At 46.4% G+C, this 19,346-nt stretch overlaps 1 protein-coding gene across 2 annotated transcripts in view; it reads left to right on the forward strand.

Annotated features, from left to right (window-relative positions):
• Window positions 1-2,671: 2,671 nt before the first annotated feature.
• Window positions 2,672-19,346, forward strand: part of SHISA4 (shisa family member 4) — a 772,640-nt gene continuing 755,965 nt past the window's right edge. For both annotated transcript variants that reach the window (XM_086923109.1, XM_086923110.1), the window contains exon 1: window positions 2,672-2,812. In XM_086923109.1, coding sequence (XP_086779235.1) covers window positions 2,749-2,812 — 64 coding nt within the window. In that variant the 5' untranslated portion in view covers window positions 2,672-2,748. The remainder of the gene's footprint in view (window positions 2,813-19,346) is intronic.

The following is a 19,346-nucleotide window of genomic DNA, read 5'->3' on the forward strand; positions in this document are numbered from 1 at the left end:
GCCAAATATTGCCAGGTCTAGTACCACACGGGCGCGCGGGTGCGGGGTCCCAGGCTCGTAAGCCCGCTCAAATATTTCAAAAAGGGGGTGGGGTCGCACACCACTCACTCACCAGCGGGATCGCTCCTAAGGACCATGGTCAGTGTAGTTTTGTATTCCGCGATGTATCTTTCTTCGCCATCCCTGGACACGTGTTTCGGGGTATTTACCCCTCATCAGCAGGGAATAGGCCATCTTCAGGGATGGCGAAGACAGCGAAGATAGCAGAAGATCGAAAGATGATGCATCGCGAACACTTTACTACATTGACCAGAGTCCTTAGGGGCGACACCGCCGGTGTGTGAGTAGTGTGCGACCCCACCCCCATTTGTCTGTTTGCTTGCTGCCTGGCAAAATTCTTGGGTTGGGCATGGCGGGTCAGATCGTCTAGGCAACTGAGTCTCCCTTAATATATATTGCACTTTTTCTATTGTTAAATCCCATGCTGTTATCAGATTCTCTTGGCAACTGAGCCTCTCGTAATCTATATTGTGCTTTTCCTATAGTTAACTTACATGTTTTTAACAAATTCCTAATTTGTATGCTTTTAACTAAGGAAAAAAATGCTAAAATTAATTGTATTTTAAATGTTTTTCTTCTTTGTACTGTAATGCTTTTTAAGATATGACCAATATATCAAAATAAAGCTTGTTTCTACTACTAAAGAAAAGGAGTCAATGGGCAACAGATTCTATATAATGTTTTCCTTTTATTTTAAATTCTTCCAAAACTGCTGGTTACATGTTACATTTGATGGCGAGCTGTGCTGGCTGCAGTTTTTTTGCTCTGTGGCTTCCAACAAAATTCCCTATGGGCTTTGAAAAGCATATCCTTTTGCTATCCGTTTATAACGCCCCCTACAGCACTCCCCCTGACCAATCAGCTTTGCTGGAACAAATTTAGAAGCATTGTTTTGAAAAATATGTATACATTTGTAAGCAATTTTAAAAAGTAGTGCTTTAAATGCTCTTTTTAAAAAAAATAACATTGAACTTTGACTACATTGTTTTACTGCTCTAGCATCCTGGACTGTAAGCACATAGATGATTTTACACTGGACATCATTTCACATAAACTTTGCAGGGCGGGGACTATAACTTTGCCCATAGTATGTAGTCTTTTTGGGGGGGGGGGGGCCCAATATGACCCGTACACATCTGCTAACTGATAGGCAGGTATGGATGAAATTAATCATCTTTCTTCAGTGTTACTTCGTGTGGCTCTGTGCCTCCCTGTTGCACCGCCGTGCCTCCCTCTGGCACCACCGTGCCTCCGTCTTGCGCCGGCGTGCCTACCTCTCTCGCCACTGTGCTTTCCTCTTGCGACGCTGTGCCTCCCTCTTGAGCAGTCAGTGAATACAAACCCCTCTGCTGTCTGTGCCTGTGTGAAGGGAAAAAGGGAGGACCGGCACTTCCAGATTTCCAATTCAAGAACTGGGAACAATGAGAGGTTTCATCTTCAAAATCAGTCCCTGTAATATATTGATCTCTTGTATGAAAGCAGCGAATGTATGTCATTACATCGCATACTAATACCACGCATGCCATTAAAACGTGGGTATTACTACGCGATGACAGTTCCACTCCACACATTTCGAATCCACCACATAATTCGACGCCAAACCACATGATTTGACTCAACAACACAAAACACCAAATATACCCAATCCACACCACCGAATTCCACTTCATACCACAAAACAGCACACCTCATTATTAAAATCCAAAACATACCACTCCACAACACAAAATAGTTTTCCACATAATTACACTCCATAACACACAATCCCACTCCACACAATTCCCAATACACTCAATACCACGTAACTACTATAAACATAATTCCACAGCACACCATTCAACATAATTCAGTTACACAAAGCCACTCCACTACACAATTCCACAACCAACAAATCCAATCCTACCCACATAATTCCACTACACACCACAAACAAACACTCCATAATATATAGGTTAAAGACATCGCCGTGTACAACGCCAATAGCTCTAAGTCAATCACATGCGAGACCTATTGCACTTTCAATGCTTGTTTTCATTGTCGTGAATAGAGCGCATTTAGAAGCCCCCAAAATTAATAATTTGATGTCCTATAATATATTGACAAAAAAACGAAGATGCTGTTGCACGTGTTTCATCATGTCAAATCGGGTTGTACTTGCTGCTGTGACAACGAGCGCTTCGCCTCACCCGGCACCTCACAATCTCGTACAAAAATAGAAAGACTAGCAAAGGATCTGCTGTACGATGGAGATTACTATGGCCATCTTGAAAGGGAGCCTTCTTCCTATCAAACTGGTCAAATCTTACAAAAACGTACCACCAATACAGAATAATAATAAAAATGAGTTCCATATATTTAAATTCTCGCAAAATGCGAACTGTTTTATATAATAACATACCGTTTTGCAAAAATATGATTGTTAAATATTTTCTTTTAATCGATGTTTTCCTTGTATCTAGTAACATTTTGTGATTAGTTGCGGCTTTAAAAAACCTCTGTGATAGAGTCTATTTCTCTTTATGAACTAGAAAGACACCCTTTCATCATGGCTGTTTTGCCATTCGCAGTCGTGTTGAGGCGTGTGGGCTGCCAGCTCCCGATCGAATTCCTTCTGACAGCGCAGTGTGGCAGACTAACGGGACTGATCCTAGATTCTTTCTCCTGTGTCAGACGGAAATCAGCTGCGACATGTCGAGCCCTGGATCAGCCTTGCTGCTGGCGGGCTCCCTGTTTCATGTCCTGCTCATCTCTGGTAAGGATTCAGGCAGAGAAACGAGTGTCAGTTACACCCCGGAGTCATCGCCAGATAGCTACAGACATGCACGTGATATAGTTTACTATTTATCGAACTCGACAACACTGCCTGCATATTTGCGATTATTGTTTACCACCCAATACATTCTCAGCGCTGCAGCTGTTGACAATATTATAGCATCTTGCTAGTAAAGATGTTTTATTTATCTTTTATAGGCACATAGCTTGAGACAGACGGACAGACGGACTTCGTTATTTGATCAACAGCAATTTGTATACTGATAGTTTTGAGCAACCATTTTTTTAACATTACAAATTAAACAAGTGCCCTAGGATGTGAAGTTCATTCAGCTGATTTAAAGGCCAGGACTAGCTGAAGGTGTCACATAGGACAATGGGACACTTTGGATTAATTAATTCATGGTCCTAATTTTAATTTCGAGTAAGCAGTTGCTTGGTACATAACACAAATAATTATATTTGCTCCCTCTACACACAGTAATACAGTGGAGTGAGAATTATTATTATCTTGTGTAAAAAGCAAAAAACAAAAAATATAGGAATGGAGGTAGCATACTATGGGTATTGCCATGCACCCTCTCCCCCAAACACTACGGTAACAATGGTTCTACTCCCCCCCCCCCTTAATACCTTAACCGTGGCAGTAATTCCGCCGCGGTGCGGGTATTCTAAAGGGTGGGCAGGCTGCGACTGCCAACGGTCGTTCGCAGCACCAGGGAGGGAGTGCTCCCGTCGGCCGAGCACGGAACGGGTTAAAGGACAGATGGGGGTGATTACCCCCGACAGAAAGCGCACTAGTTACCAGGGATTACATTTAGGAGTGGGGCCTGCCCACCAAGGGCATGGACATCCCCCCACCCCAACAAGAGAGATAGTCTTTCTGCTCTCTTTTGGGGCAGATGGGGGTAATTACCCTCGATCTGCCTCCCCGGGGGGCAGAAAGCCCACAAGACACCAGGGATTTAAAAAAAATGTATATATTTAGGGACTGGGGCTGGCCATTCCCCCATCACAACAAGAATCCAGTCTTTTTGACCCCCTAGGGGTGGGGTGGATTGGGGCAGTTATCTGAATTGGCCCCGCGGGGGGCCGAAAGCACCCTAGACATAACAGACTACATTTATACTGTGATCTTTTTGGGGGAGCTCCCCCCCTTGGCATGGGCCCATGCTCTCTCCTGACCTCCCAGCCCAATAGAATTTCAGTCCAGAGGGGTGTGCAGGGTTATTCTCCCTCAGTGTGTGCCCTGATGGGCAGAGAGCCCCCTAAACACGAAACATTTCAAAAAGGAGCCAAACCAATCTAAAGGAGGATGCAGCCTACCCCAGCATCGACCCACACCCCCTTCTCTTCCAGGGAAAGGGGGGACAGTGACTTTCTGCCTCCCTGGTAGGAGGTAGGCGAATAGTCCCAAATGGGGAGATTGCGCCAAATATGCTCGGGGTGGGGGTAGAAAGTGCACCTGACACCAGGTATTTTGCATTTGTGGCAAAAGAAAGTGTTGCAGGTGTTGCATTTGCAAGGGGACTACCATTGACTTTGGTTTGATCCGTTCCTGTTACCGATACAGAAAAGGGGGTGGTGATGAACAGAGTGTCTGAATTAAGCAGACCACTCTTACCCAGTCAAGAGATCAGGGCTGAATCCATCACCGTTATTTAGCTCACTGCATCACCCCAGTTCAGAACCTGGCTATATGCAAATTAGTCTGACCCAGTGCCTCATGGGAACAGGGCAGACCAAACTACCAAGCCAATTCTTCACCAGAAAGGAGACAAGCTTCCGGGGACCGGTTTCTGGCATTTCAGCCGTCGTCGGCCCGGCTTGCTTGAATCCTGGTGGTGCAGTGAGCAAGGGACTCATGTCTGAGTATACCCTGCCACACCTGTAGTGGCCAAAAACGATACAGAAAAGGGCGTGGTGATGAACAGAGTGTCTGAATTAAGCAGACCACTCTTACCCAGTCAAGAGATCAGGGCTGAATCCATCACCGTTATTTAGCTCACTGCATCACCCCAGTTCAGAACCTGGCTATATGCAAATTAGTCTGACCCAGTACCTCATGGGAACAGGGCAGACCAAACTACCAAGCCAATTCTTCACCGGAAAGGAGACAAGCTTCCGGGGACCGGTTTCTGGCATTTCAGCCGTCGTCGGCCCGGCTTGTTTGAATCCTGGTGGTGCAGTGAGCAAGGGACTCATGTCTGAGTATACCCTGCCACACCTGTAGTGGCCAAAAACGATACAGAAAAGGGGGTGGTGATGAACAGAGTGTCTGAATTAAGCAGACCACTCTTACCCAGTCAAGAGATCAGGGCTGAATCCATCACCGTTATTTAGCTCACTGCATCACCCCAGTTCAGAACCTGGCTATATGCAAATTAGTCTGACCCAGTGCCTCATGGGAACAGGGCAGACCAAACTACCAAGCCAATTCTTCACCGGAAAGGAGACAAGCTTCCGGGGACCGGTTTCTGGCATTTCAGCCGTCGTCGGCCCGGCTTGCTTGAATCCTGGTGGTGCAGTGAGCAAGGGACTCATGTCTGAGTATACCCTGCCACACCTGTAGTGGCCAAAAACGATACGTTCCTGTTACCGGCACAAGTCCAAGCTACACAAGTGGTGCAGCGTTTTTCCCTACACAAGTAGGGTAATGCTTGGTGGTAGAGTTTTTGTGTATTCCTGCGGATTTCTGAAGTTTCCATTATAGAAATGTAAGGACAATGTGTGATTTCAGGCATAGTTTGAGGTTTCCAGGGCATTGTGTGTAACAAAACCTATTGGGATCCATGCAAGGCCCACCACCATGAAATCCCTTAGTTGTCTAGTTTTCAAAAATGTCTGTTGTTCAAAGGTTTGCATAGGTGACACAGCGGCACAGCATCACATACCACAGTTACCCAAATTGCTTATCTCTCCATGTAGTGTTTTAGGGCCTTTTAGTGTTGTGGTCTTATGGCCTACCCACTCAAGTAGGATACCATGCTTATAGGAGGACGAGTAGGAACTCAGAGTGATAGGAAATATGTGGCTCCCTGCCGATTCCAGAACTTTCAGTCCAAAAAATGTAAAGAAAATGTGTATTTTTGCCAAAGTTTGATATTTGAAAGGACTTCTGGGTAAAATTACCTAGTGAGAGCCTGGCAAGTTACACCACCTTGGATACCCCATGTGTCTAGTTTTCAAAAATCTGAAAGTTTAATAGGTTTCTCTTGGTGCCAACTGAGCTTGGGCTCAAAATCCACAGCAACCCACTTTGCAAACATGCATTAAAAATGCAATGGGTCTCACCTTTAATTAAGTTAAAGCCATTTGCTTTGCTATACAATACCATTAGCAAAGCAAATGGCTTCAACTTAATCAAAGGCGAGACCTGTTACATTTTCAATGCTTATTTACTCCACGGTTTCTAGGAGAAAAGATGCTTTATCAACAAGCTCCACGTCTCAAGGAAGAGGACCATACAAAAAAGCGAGTTGCATTTTTGGGTGCTCAACAATTAAAAACTTTGAGGTGAACCAAGAATGTATTTTGCGATTACAAGTTCTTGAATGTTTGGACGTATGTATACTCAAGCTTAAGGCTAGGGGGTGTTGCTGAACTGAGAAAAAAAGCTTGTATGTTCATTTATGTTGTTTTATTCAGATCGAACAGTGAATTAAGACTACATTAAGCGATCTGTAAGTATGGCAGAAAGGCGATGTGTGTGATACTCAATTTTACAGTTTCACTGCAAAGAAGAACAATATCACGGTAGAAGATTTTAAAACCTGGCAATGGCTGAAAGAAAACAAATGAAAGAACTGTACATAAACTGAAGGAGGTTAATGAGTCAATACAATAAACCAATAACTGGGCTAAAAGAAGCAACACCAATGCAAGCTGTGACGGTATTTAGAAGCCCTTCCTTAACAGCTTTTATGAAGAGTAGGTAAGAAATGTGGTCTAAAATCATCTTTATTGAGAACCACTCAGTAATATTAAATCCGAAAGTATTACTGGTTGTGGAAATACTTATTGACATTGTAAAATCCGGAGTCAAAATAATAACAATAAAAAAGGCAATACACATTTTTCCCTGAATGCTGCTATAACCTGAAAACGCCCCTAGTTGTTATGAGAGTAGAGACACACTGCTCCATCGCTATAATATATATCAGTTTGCAGTTAGTAATCTCTCTTAAACTGCCTATGCATTTCCACACACAGAAATAGTACTGCGACTTCCTCATTTATAACTATGTTTGCATTTGTTTCTCACTAGAGCTAGGAGTTGCACACGCTTTCCCTGGCACAGTCGTACTCCTTTAGTATACTGGATGCTACGCTTGCCCCGTCTCACACCGCTCAGTGAAGCCCCCAGACACACTCGGGTGTAACCCCATCCTCTCACAGATGCTGGACAGTGGGTACAGCACACATGGACCTTGGAATGCCAAGGAGTGCACGTGTGTCTCTTACGCTGAATAAGCAAGCCGCTGCACAGCTCGCCTACCCCGCCTGCCCAGAGTGGAATCCCTTTCTGAAACAAGTAAAAAAAAAAAAGGTCATGAAAAGCAGCGGCTGGGACTGGCAAGTTTTAACAACCTGCACCTGGCCAAATGGCAAACTGTGACAGGCGGAAGGTGAAAGCAGCATGAGCATTATTACATGCACTCACCTAATGTGGAGAAACCAGGAACACATCAGCGCTGGTGGCAGGCTGTTGTTGCCGCCAGGAGGGTGCAGCCGCCTAATGGGAGAAGGAGGAAGACCCTTGACTGAAGCAGCTGGTGTCTGTAATGAAGATCGGGCGGTGATGTGGATCAGACGAGGAATGCAGCTAGCTGTTTCTTGAAATCGTCCTTCACGCACACCAGCTCCTTGCGCATTCGCCACTGCCATATTTACGTCAGGCAGATATGCGCAAGACAAAGAAGGAGTGCGAACAGTGCGGACTAAAACTGTAGGTGATGGCCGCTGCTTCCGGACTACACGGAAGTCAGTTTGACACCAACTGCCAGTCAAAACTAAGCTAACAAAAGCTATAGCAACATTCAACAAATGGCAAGCGGCAGGAGAAACTACTGGCCGCTTGCCAACACATAGAGATTACTTCAGGTCTCGCTGAGACGGCGCAAGCAGCACTTGCGCTGCCAAGCTAAGACCTAAAAAGGGTCAGTTTTCAGTGGGGAAAGTGATGTTGTGTTTTGGGCCGTTTCTTGTCTCTGGCACTAGGCCTACCCACACAAGTGAGGTATAATTTTATAGGCACACATGTGGGAGCATAGAATGGTAGAAAATGTGGTAATACCAATTGGAATTTGCTACATTTGTGACTTCCAAATATAAGCCAGTGTGTGAGAAAGAAGACATTTTGAAAAATACCCTTCAAATCATATGCCAGTACAGGTACCCAAAAAGAGATGTACAAATACCCACTGCTCCCTATCAATTAGTCTATACCCGGTACACAATGAAAAACTATTGTATTGTGCACCTCTGGGTACCTTGGGTTCTTGGAGAACCTACAAGTCCTGTTTATCCCCCAAACCAGAAGGGTCTAGCAGACGTAATGGAATATTGCTTTTTTGAATTGGCCATTGTGACAAAAATTACAGATGAAAATGATGTCACAAATGGCCATTTTTTTCCTATTAATTTTTTGTATTTTTTATTGCTGGGGTTGTTTGTAGTCATTTTTTATACAGTGAAGCAAGTGATACATATTTAAAAATAAATGCACAAGACGGCCGAATATTTTTGTTTTTTAACTGCCTCACTGGCACCGCTCACTGTTGGCATGGACAAAGAGTACTGCTGTTCTTCATTTTGCAAATGGCCAAGATAATGCTAACTTTTACACGGATTATCAATACACTTGAGGGCTTGAGGAGATTTAACAACCTGCATGAGCTAACTCCCCACCAATCTAACATCACACCAGAAAAGAGCCATGGGTCCGAATTAGGAGGAGGTTAGTAAACTGTTTGAATATGCTCTGCCATGCGAGGTGGAGGATTTCCCTTTTTAGAACGGTTCCCCTCACACACCAGAGGAGTCATGCTTCATCATAGGAATGCCGCCTCACACGAAAGACCTAGTCTTCGTGTCAGCTACAACCCCCTCTCTACGAGGGAGGATCTCAGGGATATTTTGTTGAATCAGGCGGGGTGTACTAAACCCCTATGTGAGCTTGGCGTGTGTATAAAAAGAGTGCAGTGCTGTGAAGTGAGAGTTTAAAACTGGCTACAGGGTTAGCTATATTGTAACTTTATTCAGCTACCCGGTATCAGTATTAAAAACAGTGAGGTGCTGATAACACAAGTGCCGACATTAGAGACAAATGTGTAGATCACTAGACTAACATGTTTCGGCCAGAAGGACCTAAACAGTGTCGCAGCATTCTTCAGGGTCAATTAGTTCAGCCACTGCAGAAATGAAGTGAAAATGTGTGAAAATGAAAACATGAGGATAAATCAAAAAGTATAATACTGAACATGTAATATTAACTGTTCAGTATGTACTCAATACAACCTAAATTAGAGACAAAAAAGCATGTTGTCACCAAATGCATATCCAGTATATACATATACAGTATGAATCAAACAGTTTCTAGCCTCCTACATGAAATCATTTTTCTAACACATGTACATCTTAGATCAATGTGTAGTTAACAAGGACGTGTGGCTCACCACAGTGGGTTGCACATTTCACTATATCTATCCTGGCCTATTAGCCATGTGGTACGTGCACCTGCTGAAAAGAGATAGATGGTATTCAAAACGGGAGATCCCAAGGGAGGGATTAAGAGCTAGAATGTAAGTGTGACTTTAAGTTAATCAGATGGCCTGTGTAAGGACTTCTGAGGAAACATTTCGATATTGAATCGCTGTCACCTAGGGTCGCAGGTGTTAGCTATACTCCCAGACTTAAATTGTGAGTAGGAAGTCCTAGGCAAGTGCCAAAAATGGCTTGGTTCACAGACGAGTGGCAAAGGCTTAACCTAGAGTGGCATACAGGTCTGGGTCCCCAGGCACGTGCAAGTGGTGGATCTGGTTCAGGGCAAGAAGGGTAAGATAGCTGGGGCTGGGGGTGGTATTTACCTGTGTGGGGAAAGGAAAAAGAAGAGGGGAGGGCTGACCAGTCACTGGCAGGCAGGGAGTGATGTATCTGTCTGGTAGTGCTGTAAGGTGGCGTGCTAGCAAAGTATGCACGAGCTATCAAATGTCTGCTGAATCCATTGTCAATATCGGGTGCCATTGCCATGGATCTAAGCGTGATGGCGTGGATGCGGGCACATCTAGTGTCCGTGGTGGGACTCAGGTGGCTTGTGAGCCATGTGGGACCTTAGTTGTGCAGCCTGAAAAAGGTAGGCTGGGTGGTATAATGTAAGCGCCTCGGTTGCGCAGCATATGTAGCTGGCAATGGCCTGCTGTGGTTGTACCCTGCGGTAGTAGCAGCCTGAAAAAAGTGGGCAGGCGTTTTGAGAGATGAGCGCCTAGGTAGTGCAACATCATTTGTCCCCAGCGGTCGTGGCAGTAGTGGCGATAGGCGCCTGATAAGTGCCTACGGGGTGGAAGTTGGAGAAGACCGATGTAGTATACGGTCTCGCCTATCTGGCATGATGGCGACTGTTGTGAATGCCCTGGGTGCAAAAACCGGTGTGTGGGCGCTCCAGTCCTGGAGCATAAAGCTGAGAGACGGAAGGTGGACAGAACCGAAATAATGTACGGCATCTCCTAACTGGAAAACGAAGCCAAAGTGCCTCTGTGATGCCAGTCGCCATGGGTCATAGGTGCTGGAGCACTTACCACAAGTTCGCGGTATCTCGCCAGTCAGCACGTCCGGGGGCAGGAAGATGTATGGGTGCTCGGACGGTACTCGTATAAGTACCCAAGCTGTATTGAGAAACTCAGGGCAGCTGAGTAGGGAGGCGCGTCCCCGGAAGTGGGATCCTCATAGGAGTTGTAGTCGCTCGTGGTTCCCAGAAGTGGGAGCCTCATAGGAATTATAGTTTGATGCAGTTGGTCGGGGTCTGTGACTCGAGCACGGCGTAACAAAAATGTAAACCAAGCCTCGTTTGTGCATTGGCAAATAAACCTGATCATGCTGTCAGGGTGGAGCCAATCACCAGCGCCTAATGCCATGTACTGGAGGCTCATGGAAAAATAAGTTGCTCAGGGAATTAGAACTGCTAGGGGATAGTGTGGGCTGGTAAGTTGCACCCGCCCAGTGTGGGTGGGGGGGCGTTTCACATGCCAAGAATGTTAGGCACGATAATTCAGACAGAGCTGGTGCATGTGCCCATGAGAAACCTAATAAAAGAGTATGGCCAGGTGGGTGTGGTAATGATGCAACTGTCCAGTTGGGGGATATGAGCAGTTGGCGCTTCCAGGAGGTTTAGTATGGTGTGTTGGAAAGAGGGGCAAACACTGTGTGCCCCGGGTGGGCAGAGCTGAGGGTATTTTGCTCTGGAGAGTGGAAAAGGGGAGGGGGAGCGGGAAGGGTAGCATCCACTGGACAGGGTGGCCTGGGGGGCACGCCCAGAAGAGGGGTATGCTGGACTGTAGCCTTGGTCAGTGTATATCGGGCGACCTGGGCGGTGCGCATTGCTAAGGAATTGTCCTGGCGGCTTGATCAGGAGATCAAGAAAGTGCCAACCGAGGGATCTCACAGTTGAAGCCCGTTTCTGAGGTTCCCATCCTGTACACCCATCTCTGTTCTAGTCTGAGGAGTTTGGTCATGAGATCGGGGGTTTTGGCATTCAGGTTTGGTTTGTCTAGGACCGTCCAGCTCAAAGAGTCTTGGCTATGTTTCATGTCAAAAAGTGTTTAGTCATCTTAGTCATTTGTTTTGCACACCTAATGGTACTTTTATGTTCTAAAATCCTGGTGAGTATTTTCCTGATGGTCATACCAGCACATCTCAAGCCGCAAGGGCAAGTGATAAGGTAGACCACACAATATTACAATTGGTGTGTTTTTGTAAAACCCAAGGTCTGAAGGTCCCTATGTCAATGCTTTTGGTCATTCTAGTTTGGGCAAAAACTGTACATGACCCACAGGGGTAATGCCCTTGGACAGGAGGTAAGTTCCAAAGTGTATTTTGTCTTGTTAATTCTGGCACAGAGAGTCTTGTGTGGATCAGAGTTTCTTTTCCTTTTTAACCTCTTCTGAATGCAAAAAGAGGTTTTTCAAGGGCCAATTGTCCTTTGTTCAAGATGTCCCAATTATGTAATATGGATTTTTTAACTTCATTGAACATGGAGCTGTAGGTGTTAACACAGGCAGGTTGAGATGGTGTTAGTTTGACAGAGGGCTGATCTAGAAGAGCCTCACGGTTGGTGTTGAGTGCCAGTTTGGCTTATTTCTCGACCAGTTTTGCAGGGTAGTGCCTGTCCAATAGGTTACTCTTGAGTTTTTCAAGCATGTGTGTTGTATTTCTCTGTTGTGGAACAATTGCGGTGAACCTGCAAAAACTGTCCGTATGGTAAATTGTCCTGCAATGACTTAGGGTGATAACTCTTATGTAGGAGGAGTGCATTGCGGGCATTTGGCATTTGATAAAGTTCAGTTTCCAGAGTGACCCCTGCTGGATAGACCAGTAGATCCAAATAGGCCAATTTCTCTTTACTATACTCACAGGTGAAGCGGAGATGTTCATTGCTGTTGTTTAACCAGTTATGAAAGTGGTTGATGGGGACATCATCTCCTCGCCAGATAACAAAAATGTCATCTTTATACCTCTTCCATAGGAGTATGTGTGTGAGAAATGGGTTCTGGCCTCCCAGGACAACACCTTCTTCGTACACATGCATGTAAAGGTTAGCTAGACTAGGTGCGAAGTTGCAGACCATGGAAGTGCCATAGATTATAGGTATTACTCCGCCTCGAACTGGAAAAAGTTCTCCTTCATGGCAATTCGTGCGCACTGCATTACGAATGCAATCGGTGTGATTGTGTCGGGTGGGTGTTCTGTCAGGAGTAGTTCGATTGTATCCAGGGTTAGGTCCTGGGGTATACAAGTATACAGTGACTCCACGTCGAATTAGACCAGATAGTCGGTTTGAGGGTCAAAGATCACATCATCCAGCAGGAGCAGCATATCGGTTGTATCTTTGAGATACGGGGGCATTTGGCTGACCAGTGGGCGGAGAAAGAAGTCAACAAACTCTGACAGTGGCTTGAGGGGGGACCCTATCCCTAAAATATTAGGTCTCCCTGGTGGAGGCCTCTGTTGCTTATGTATTTTCGGTAATACATAAAAATAGGGAGTTGTAGGTGCCTTAGTACAGAGGAATTCTGCCTCTTTCTGCTTTATCCAGCCATTTTCATGTGCTTCCTTGATTAGGATGGAGATGGTGTCTGTGATCCTTTCTGTAGGGTCATGATTCATTCGCCGGTAGGCAGTGTTGTCGTTGAGTTGCCTTAGACATTCAGCCCTGTAGGTGTCTGTGTCCTGTATTACAGTCGCTCCGTCCTTGTCGGCAGCTTTGATGGTAATAGTTTTGTCCGTGGTCAGGGAAAATAGGGCTGCTGGTTATCTTTTCGAGATGTCCAGTGGTCGGATCCTTGAGGACAGCCTTCTCAAATGTTGCTACCTCAGATGGGACCATGTCAATCGGGGTGTTGAATTTTTACTTCAGGCGTAATTTTGTGTTGGTTATCTGCTGAGTGTCAGTCTGCGGGTCTTGGTCTGCGAAGAAAAAGCGTAGTCTCACTTTTCTGAAAAATTGGTGTACCTCTTGTTGTATTAGGAAGGGGTCACCATCATTTGTTGGTACAAAACCCAGGCCTCGGTTGAGTACTTCAGGTGTGAGCGTCCGCTTGTTAAAATTGACAATCAAGCTGGGTCCCTGCTCGGGCCTGCTTGTTGGTAGGTCTTGGTCATGCTCCTCATGTTCTGCTGGGTAATTGGGGAGCAGCAGTGTACTTCTGTTGAGGGCGACGGCGGCCTCTGGACCAGTCTCGGCCATGCCCCTAAAAAGGCTGGTTGTACCCTGCTTGTGGGTGTTGTTGGAATTTCATCAGTGGACCTGGTTGACCTGTCCAAAGAACAGGAAAGTGGGCTAACTCCAGGGGGTTCGGAGGCCATCACTGTCTGTTCAGTGCTCCACCCTGAGACCCACGCCAGCTTCTCTGATTCTGGTGCTGGGCTCTTTGATTAGTGCTTCCTTGGCTTGTGTCCGAATCCCTTGAGGTGTCTTCTCTATCGGAAGAGGAATAGTTAGACCCATATCTTCTACCTGTCCTGTGAAATTCTGGGGGTTGGTAGGATGGATCAGTGTAGGGGTACACTTTTTCCATTTTGAATTTCGCCAAATCCTTCTTGAATTTCTTGACTTTACTGATAAAGAGGTTCTCCTTGTAATCTTTTGTTGTTTTGTTAGTTTCATCCACATTCTTTTTAAAGACCGTTGCACCAATGATGACTTTGATCTCTGCCTCCATTGTCTGAATTTGAACCAAAACCTTCTCAGCTTCCTTCTTGGGCGTGCTGATATTTAAAATAAGCCAGTCCCTTGTGCACCGCCATGCGTTGAGGGACCAGTCTTTCAGGAACAAGGGATTGTCTAGGAACAATCTAGGGTAGTTAGTCACAATGAGTCCCGTTGGGGCGCAATTGCCCCGGAGGTATTCAGTCATAATGGCGCTGTGTGTGGTCGTTCCTATGTATAATCGTTTGAGATTAGTCAGTTTCTGCCAGTCATCTGAAGTGGCCATAGTTTGAGTCAGTTGTGTTTCTAAGATGCTGGGTGTTGTCAGAATTTCTGATAATACTCCATACTCATATGTAAGTCCTGCACGTTCAGCCATAGTTAATAGTCGCTGGATAGCAGCTTATGAGAGAAGGAGGATAGAGACATAGTAAAGCCCGCAGCTGAGCCGCTGCGCTGAACAATCACTACACTTGAGGGCTTGAGGAGATTTAAGGACCTGCGTGAGCTAACGCCCCACTAATTAGGAGGAGGTTAGTAAACTGTTTGAATATGCTCTGCCATGCGAGGCGGGGGATTTCCCTTTTCAGGACGGTTCCCCTCACACACCAGAGGTGTCATGCTTCAACATAGGGGTGCCTCCTCACACGAAAGACCTAGTCTTTGTGTGGGCTACAACCCCCTCTCTACAAGGGAGGAGCTCAGGGACATTTGTTGAATCAGGCGGGGTGTACTAAACCCCTATGTGAGCTTGGTGTGTGTTTTAAAAGAGTGCAGTGCTGTGAAGTGAGAGTTTAAAACTGGCTACAGGGTTAGCTATATTGTAAATTTATCCAGCTACCCGGTGTCAGGATTAAAAACAGCGAGGATCTGATAACTCAAGACATTAGAGACAAATGTGTAGATCACTAGACCAACAGCCTTCTTCAGGGTCAGATAGTTCAGCTACTGCAGAAACGAAGTGAAAATACGTGAAAATGAAAACATGTGGGTAATTCAAAAAGTATAATACTGAACCAGTATTATTGACAGTTCAGTATGTACTGCATGCACCCTAAATTAGAGACAAAAAAGCATGTTGTCACCAAATGCATATCCAGTATATACATATACAGTATGAATCAAACAAACAGTTTCTAGCCTCCTACATGAAATTATTTTTGTAGCACATGTACATCTTAGATCAATGTGTAGTTAACAAGGACGTGTGACTCACCACAGTGGGTTGCACATTTCGCTACGTCTGTCCCGGCCTATTAGCCATGTGGTACGTGCACCAAAACCTGCCGAAAAGAGGTATTTGGTATTAAAAACAGGAGATCCGAAGGGAGGGATTAAGAGCTAGAATGTAAGTGCGACTTTAAATTAGTCAGCTGTCCTGTGTAAGGACTTCTGAGGAAATATTTCTGCTATGACATTTAGATATTGAATCGCTGTCACCTAGGGTAAACAAGCATTTACAATGCAATGGTTTCGCCTTTGGAAAAGTTAGAGCTATTGGCATTGCTCATGACATTTCTTTTTTTTTTGTTTACTTATAAATAAATGGCATTGTTATTTACATTGCCAACAGCTCTCTCAGCCCACACAGCTTGCTCAGCTCTCACAGCCCACACAGCCCACACAGCTCTCACAGCCCACACAGCTCTCACAGCCCACACAGCTCTCACAGCCCAAACAGCTCACACAGCTCTCACAGCCCACACAGCTCTCACAGCCCACACAGCTCTCACAGCCCACACAGCTCTCACAGCCCACACAGCTCTCACAGCCCACACAGCTCTCACAGCCCACACAGCCCACACAGCTCTCACAGCCCACACAGCTCTCACAGCCCACACAGCTCTCACAGCTCTCACAGCCCACACAGCTCTCACAGCCCACACATCTCTCACAGCCCACACATCTCTCACAGCCCACACATCTCTCACAGCCCACACAGCTCTCACAGCTCTCACAGCCCACATAGCTCTCACAGCCCACACAGCTCTCACAGCCCACACAGCTCTCACAGCCCACACAGCTCTCACAGCCCACAATGCAGCAATCACATAACACTACACATGCCTTCACAACACACCAATTAAAGAAAACTCACAATTTAAGACGGTTTGTATTGTTCAAAAGTCATTCCATGGAAACAACACTGGATATTTAACTTAAGTCTCCATCAACCACAAACCAACAAGGCACCAATGATTAACAATTAAAAGAGGGTTGCTGTCCTGGGCAAATCCAGTGGGTAAAGCTCATTCCTGTGGCAGAAACCAATACCTGAATGGTTTGGAGGACTGAATAAAGGGTCACAGTTGTGCCTGATTTAGCAGGAACAAGTTCCATACCCTATGTCAACGAGCTGTGCCAGGTGAAGTAGACGGAGTGATTAGAACTGTACCAAGTAAGGGTAGAGAGACTGGGGAGTAGCTCTGCACAGATGCTTTTACTGCTGTGTGGTGACAATCGAGTGCCAGTTTTAAGGTGAGAAAGAACCACACACGGTGTCAGAGGTCAGTGCTCTGTTGTATGCGAGATCAACGGCCACAGTTGTACCTGTAGTTGTATCTGGTATGACATGAGTAATTAACGTGCGTGCAGAAAAGAGCAATGTTATGTCGGAGTATTGTGGCTACATGCTGTGCAACTGTGATCAGGAGAGCTGTGCCCAGAGTTAAATTAGGGGTGTGTGGCTTTACGCAATATTGAGTAAGAGGTGTAGAGTTGCAAATCGTGCCTGGCTGTAGTCACTGCAATCATGCCCAGGTGGATGACTGCTGAATCCTGAGGAGGTCCTGGTGGAAGTGGGTGCCAGTGGGGAGTGAGCGGTGATTTTGGGAAGGGTCACAACTGTAACTGGTGTGACAGATGTGAGGGTCACAACACAGTGTATGGTGGCAGTGGCCTAAGGAGATGATGTACTCAATGTTAGTGAAGGGATTAGGACTGTGTGCTCAATGCTGTAAACAGGTCATGGCTGCCCTTGGAGTGAGGGGTGGGTGGTAACTAATGCAGGGGGCAGTGCCCGGTGTCGGGGGGGCAGGCCCGAAAGAGAGACCGCCTCTGGCCCAGGCATATCAAGGGGTTGCTCACCTCAGACACTTCTTCCTCGTTACTCCCGGAGCCCCCACATCCTCCCGGGGATAGCACAGCAGCCGCCAGCTTAAAGTCCAGCCGGTCGTTCCCAGCGTCACCGAAGAGCCTGAGAGCAGCAGACCCTTGGGCGGGCACAGGAGACCGCGGGATTATGGAATCTATCTCATCTTCGAAGCCGTCGGGCAGCAGCTCGGACCCGGCCTGTGTCATGTCCGCCGCTGCTCCCGCGCTGCCAGAAGCCCTAAGTGCGGTGCAAGTCCCGGGTAAAGCACCGTGGGAGCAGAGCAAGCCTTCCAGCAGGAACTGCCCTCACCTAGCATGACGCACTCAAGCCCCGCCCAGCAGTCACTTCCCTTTCCATGACTGCCCTTGGAGTGAGGGGTGGGTGGTAACTAATGCAGGGGGCAGTGCCCGGTGTTGGGGGGCAGGCCCGAAAGAGAGACCGCCTCTGGCCCAGCCATATCAAGGGGTTGCTCACCTCAGACACTTCTTCCTCGTTACTCCCGGAGCCCCCACATCCTCCCGGGGATAGCACAGCAGCCGCCAGCTTAAAGTCCAGCCGGTCGTTCCCAGCGTCACCGAAGAGCCTGAGAGCAGCAGACCCTTGTCTAGCAATATTTCTATGCCCACAGTAGATGCTGTGATAATACCCTGCGCTTATCAACATTGGACAAACACCCATACTTGCAAGTCTACAAGACAAGAGGTAAAATCAAGAAAATAGAAGGGGAGAACGGATACTAAATTGGAAGAGAAAGGGGTTGAACACGGGTATGGGACGTGCCACTCAGTGTTCTGTAATGAGTGGTGAGCAGAGATTGAAGCATCAGGAAGCATATACAGAAACTGCCGATCCTGCTCAAAATTCTTCTCAGATTATATTAAATTTACTCTTCGTAAATGTGATGACTGTACCAGAGATCAACTAGGTTTCCCCACTTATAGCTTCATAAAGCTTGGTAAACAAGAAATCCCCTTTGAATGTGAAAGAATAAAATACACCTGCACGGTTTACAGTGGGTCGTGCATGAGCTCGTTCATTGCTTGATTTACAAAAATAAATAAATAAGTAAGTAAGTAAGTGCAGGCGCCCAAAGTTTTTCTTAAGATTCTGTAGCTGGTGCTACAGAATTGCTCGGGTGGAAGAGCGCTAATGCTGGCTAGTCTTGATTCCACCTCATGACTCTTTCTACCACCCCCTCCACTTCTTGCCTCTTTTTTCTATTTTCTCTTTCATATGTTCTCATTTGCCACTGTTTTCCCATCTTTCTCCTTATCATCCCCTCTTCTGATTGCATCTGTTGCTCTAGGTCCAAGTGTGAAGAAAAATAAGTCACAGTGCTCAAAGAAACGAGTCCTAGTGCCTACCACCGGCAAGCCCGGCACAAATTAAGCTGTAACTCGCTTCAACCTAATACAACACTGGAGTGAAATGTTCCCAGCAGGCAATCAAAGAACAGATAATCAGCCGATCTCAGCACAAACAAATAACTCCACTATCAAAATATGTTTGTCTTGCTCGGTTTTACTTCGATTATGTGCTCTTACTTCAGCTCGAATGTCCAATCGTTATGAATCCATGGCGCAGCAATCTGCCCGGCCGCCCAGGCGTGCTCGGGGCTGCTCCAGCGAGCTGGGAGGCCGGCCTGCCTAGCAATGCTCAGACCATGACCGGCGGGAACAGCTTGATAAATGGCCAGTTTATAATGCTGTCATGCCCGTTTTGCCCTATGGGAAATGTGGGAGTCTCTCAAACCAGCTTATTACCAACCTGTGGCTGGAGCAATGATCAATCACGCTGATCAGATATGGCAAACACAGTAACTGATATAACGAAGATGTCTTACACCGCGCAGTTGAGGTGAACATGACAAATGGTTGGGGCGGGAGGAAATGACTGAACAGGAGGAGACGAACAAGATAGCGTACCTGCGCGCGAATACAAAGATCACCGGGGACCGAAGGGCTGCGTTTGACACCCTTGAACAAACACACGCTCTGC

This window comes from Lissotriton vulgaris, chromosome 5, assembly GCF_964263255.1.
Source record: "Lissotriton vulgaris chromosome 5, aLisVul1.2, whole genome shotgun sequence".
NCBI lineage: Eukaryota > Metazoa > Chordata > Amphibia > Caudata > Salamandridae > Lissotriton > Lissotriton vulgaris.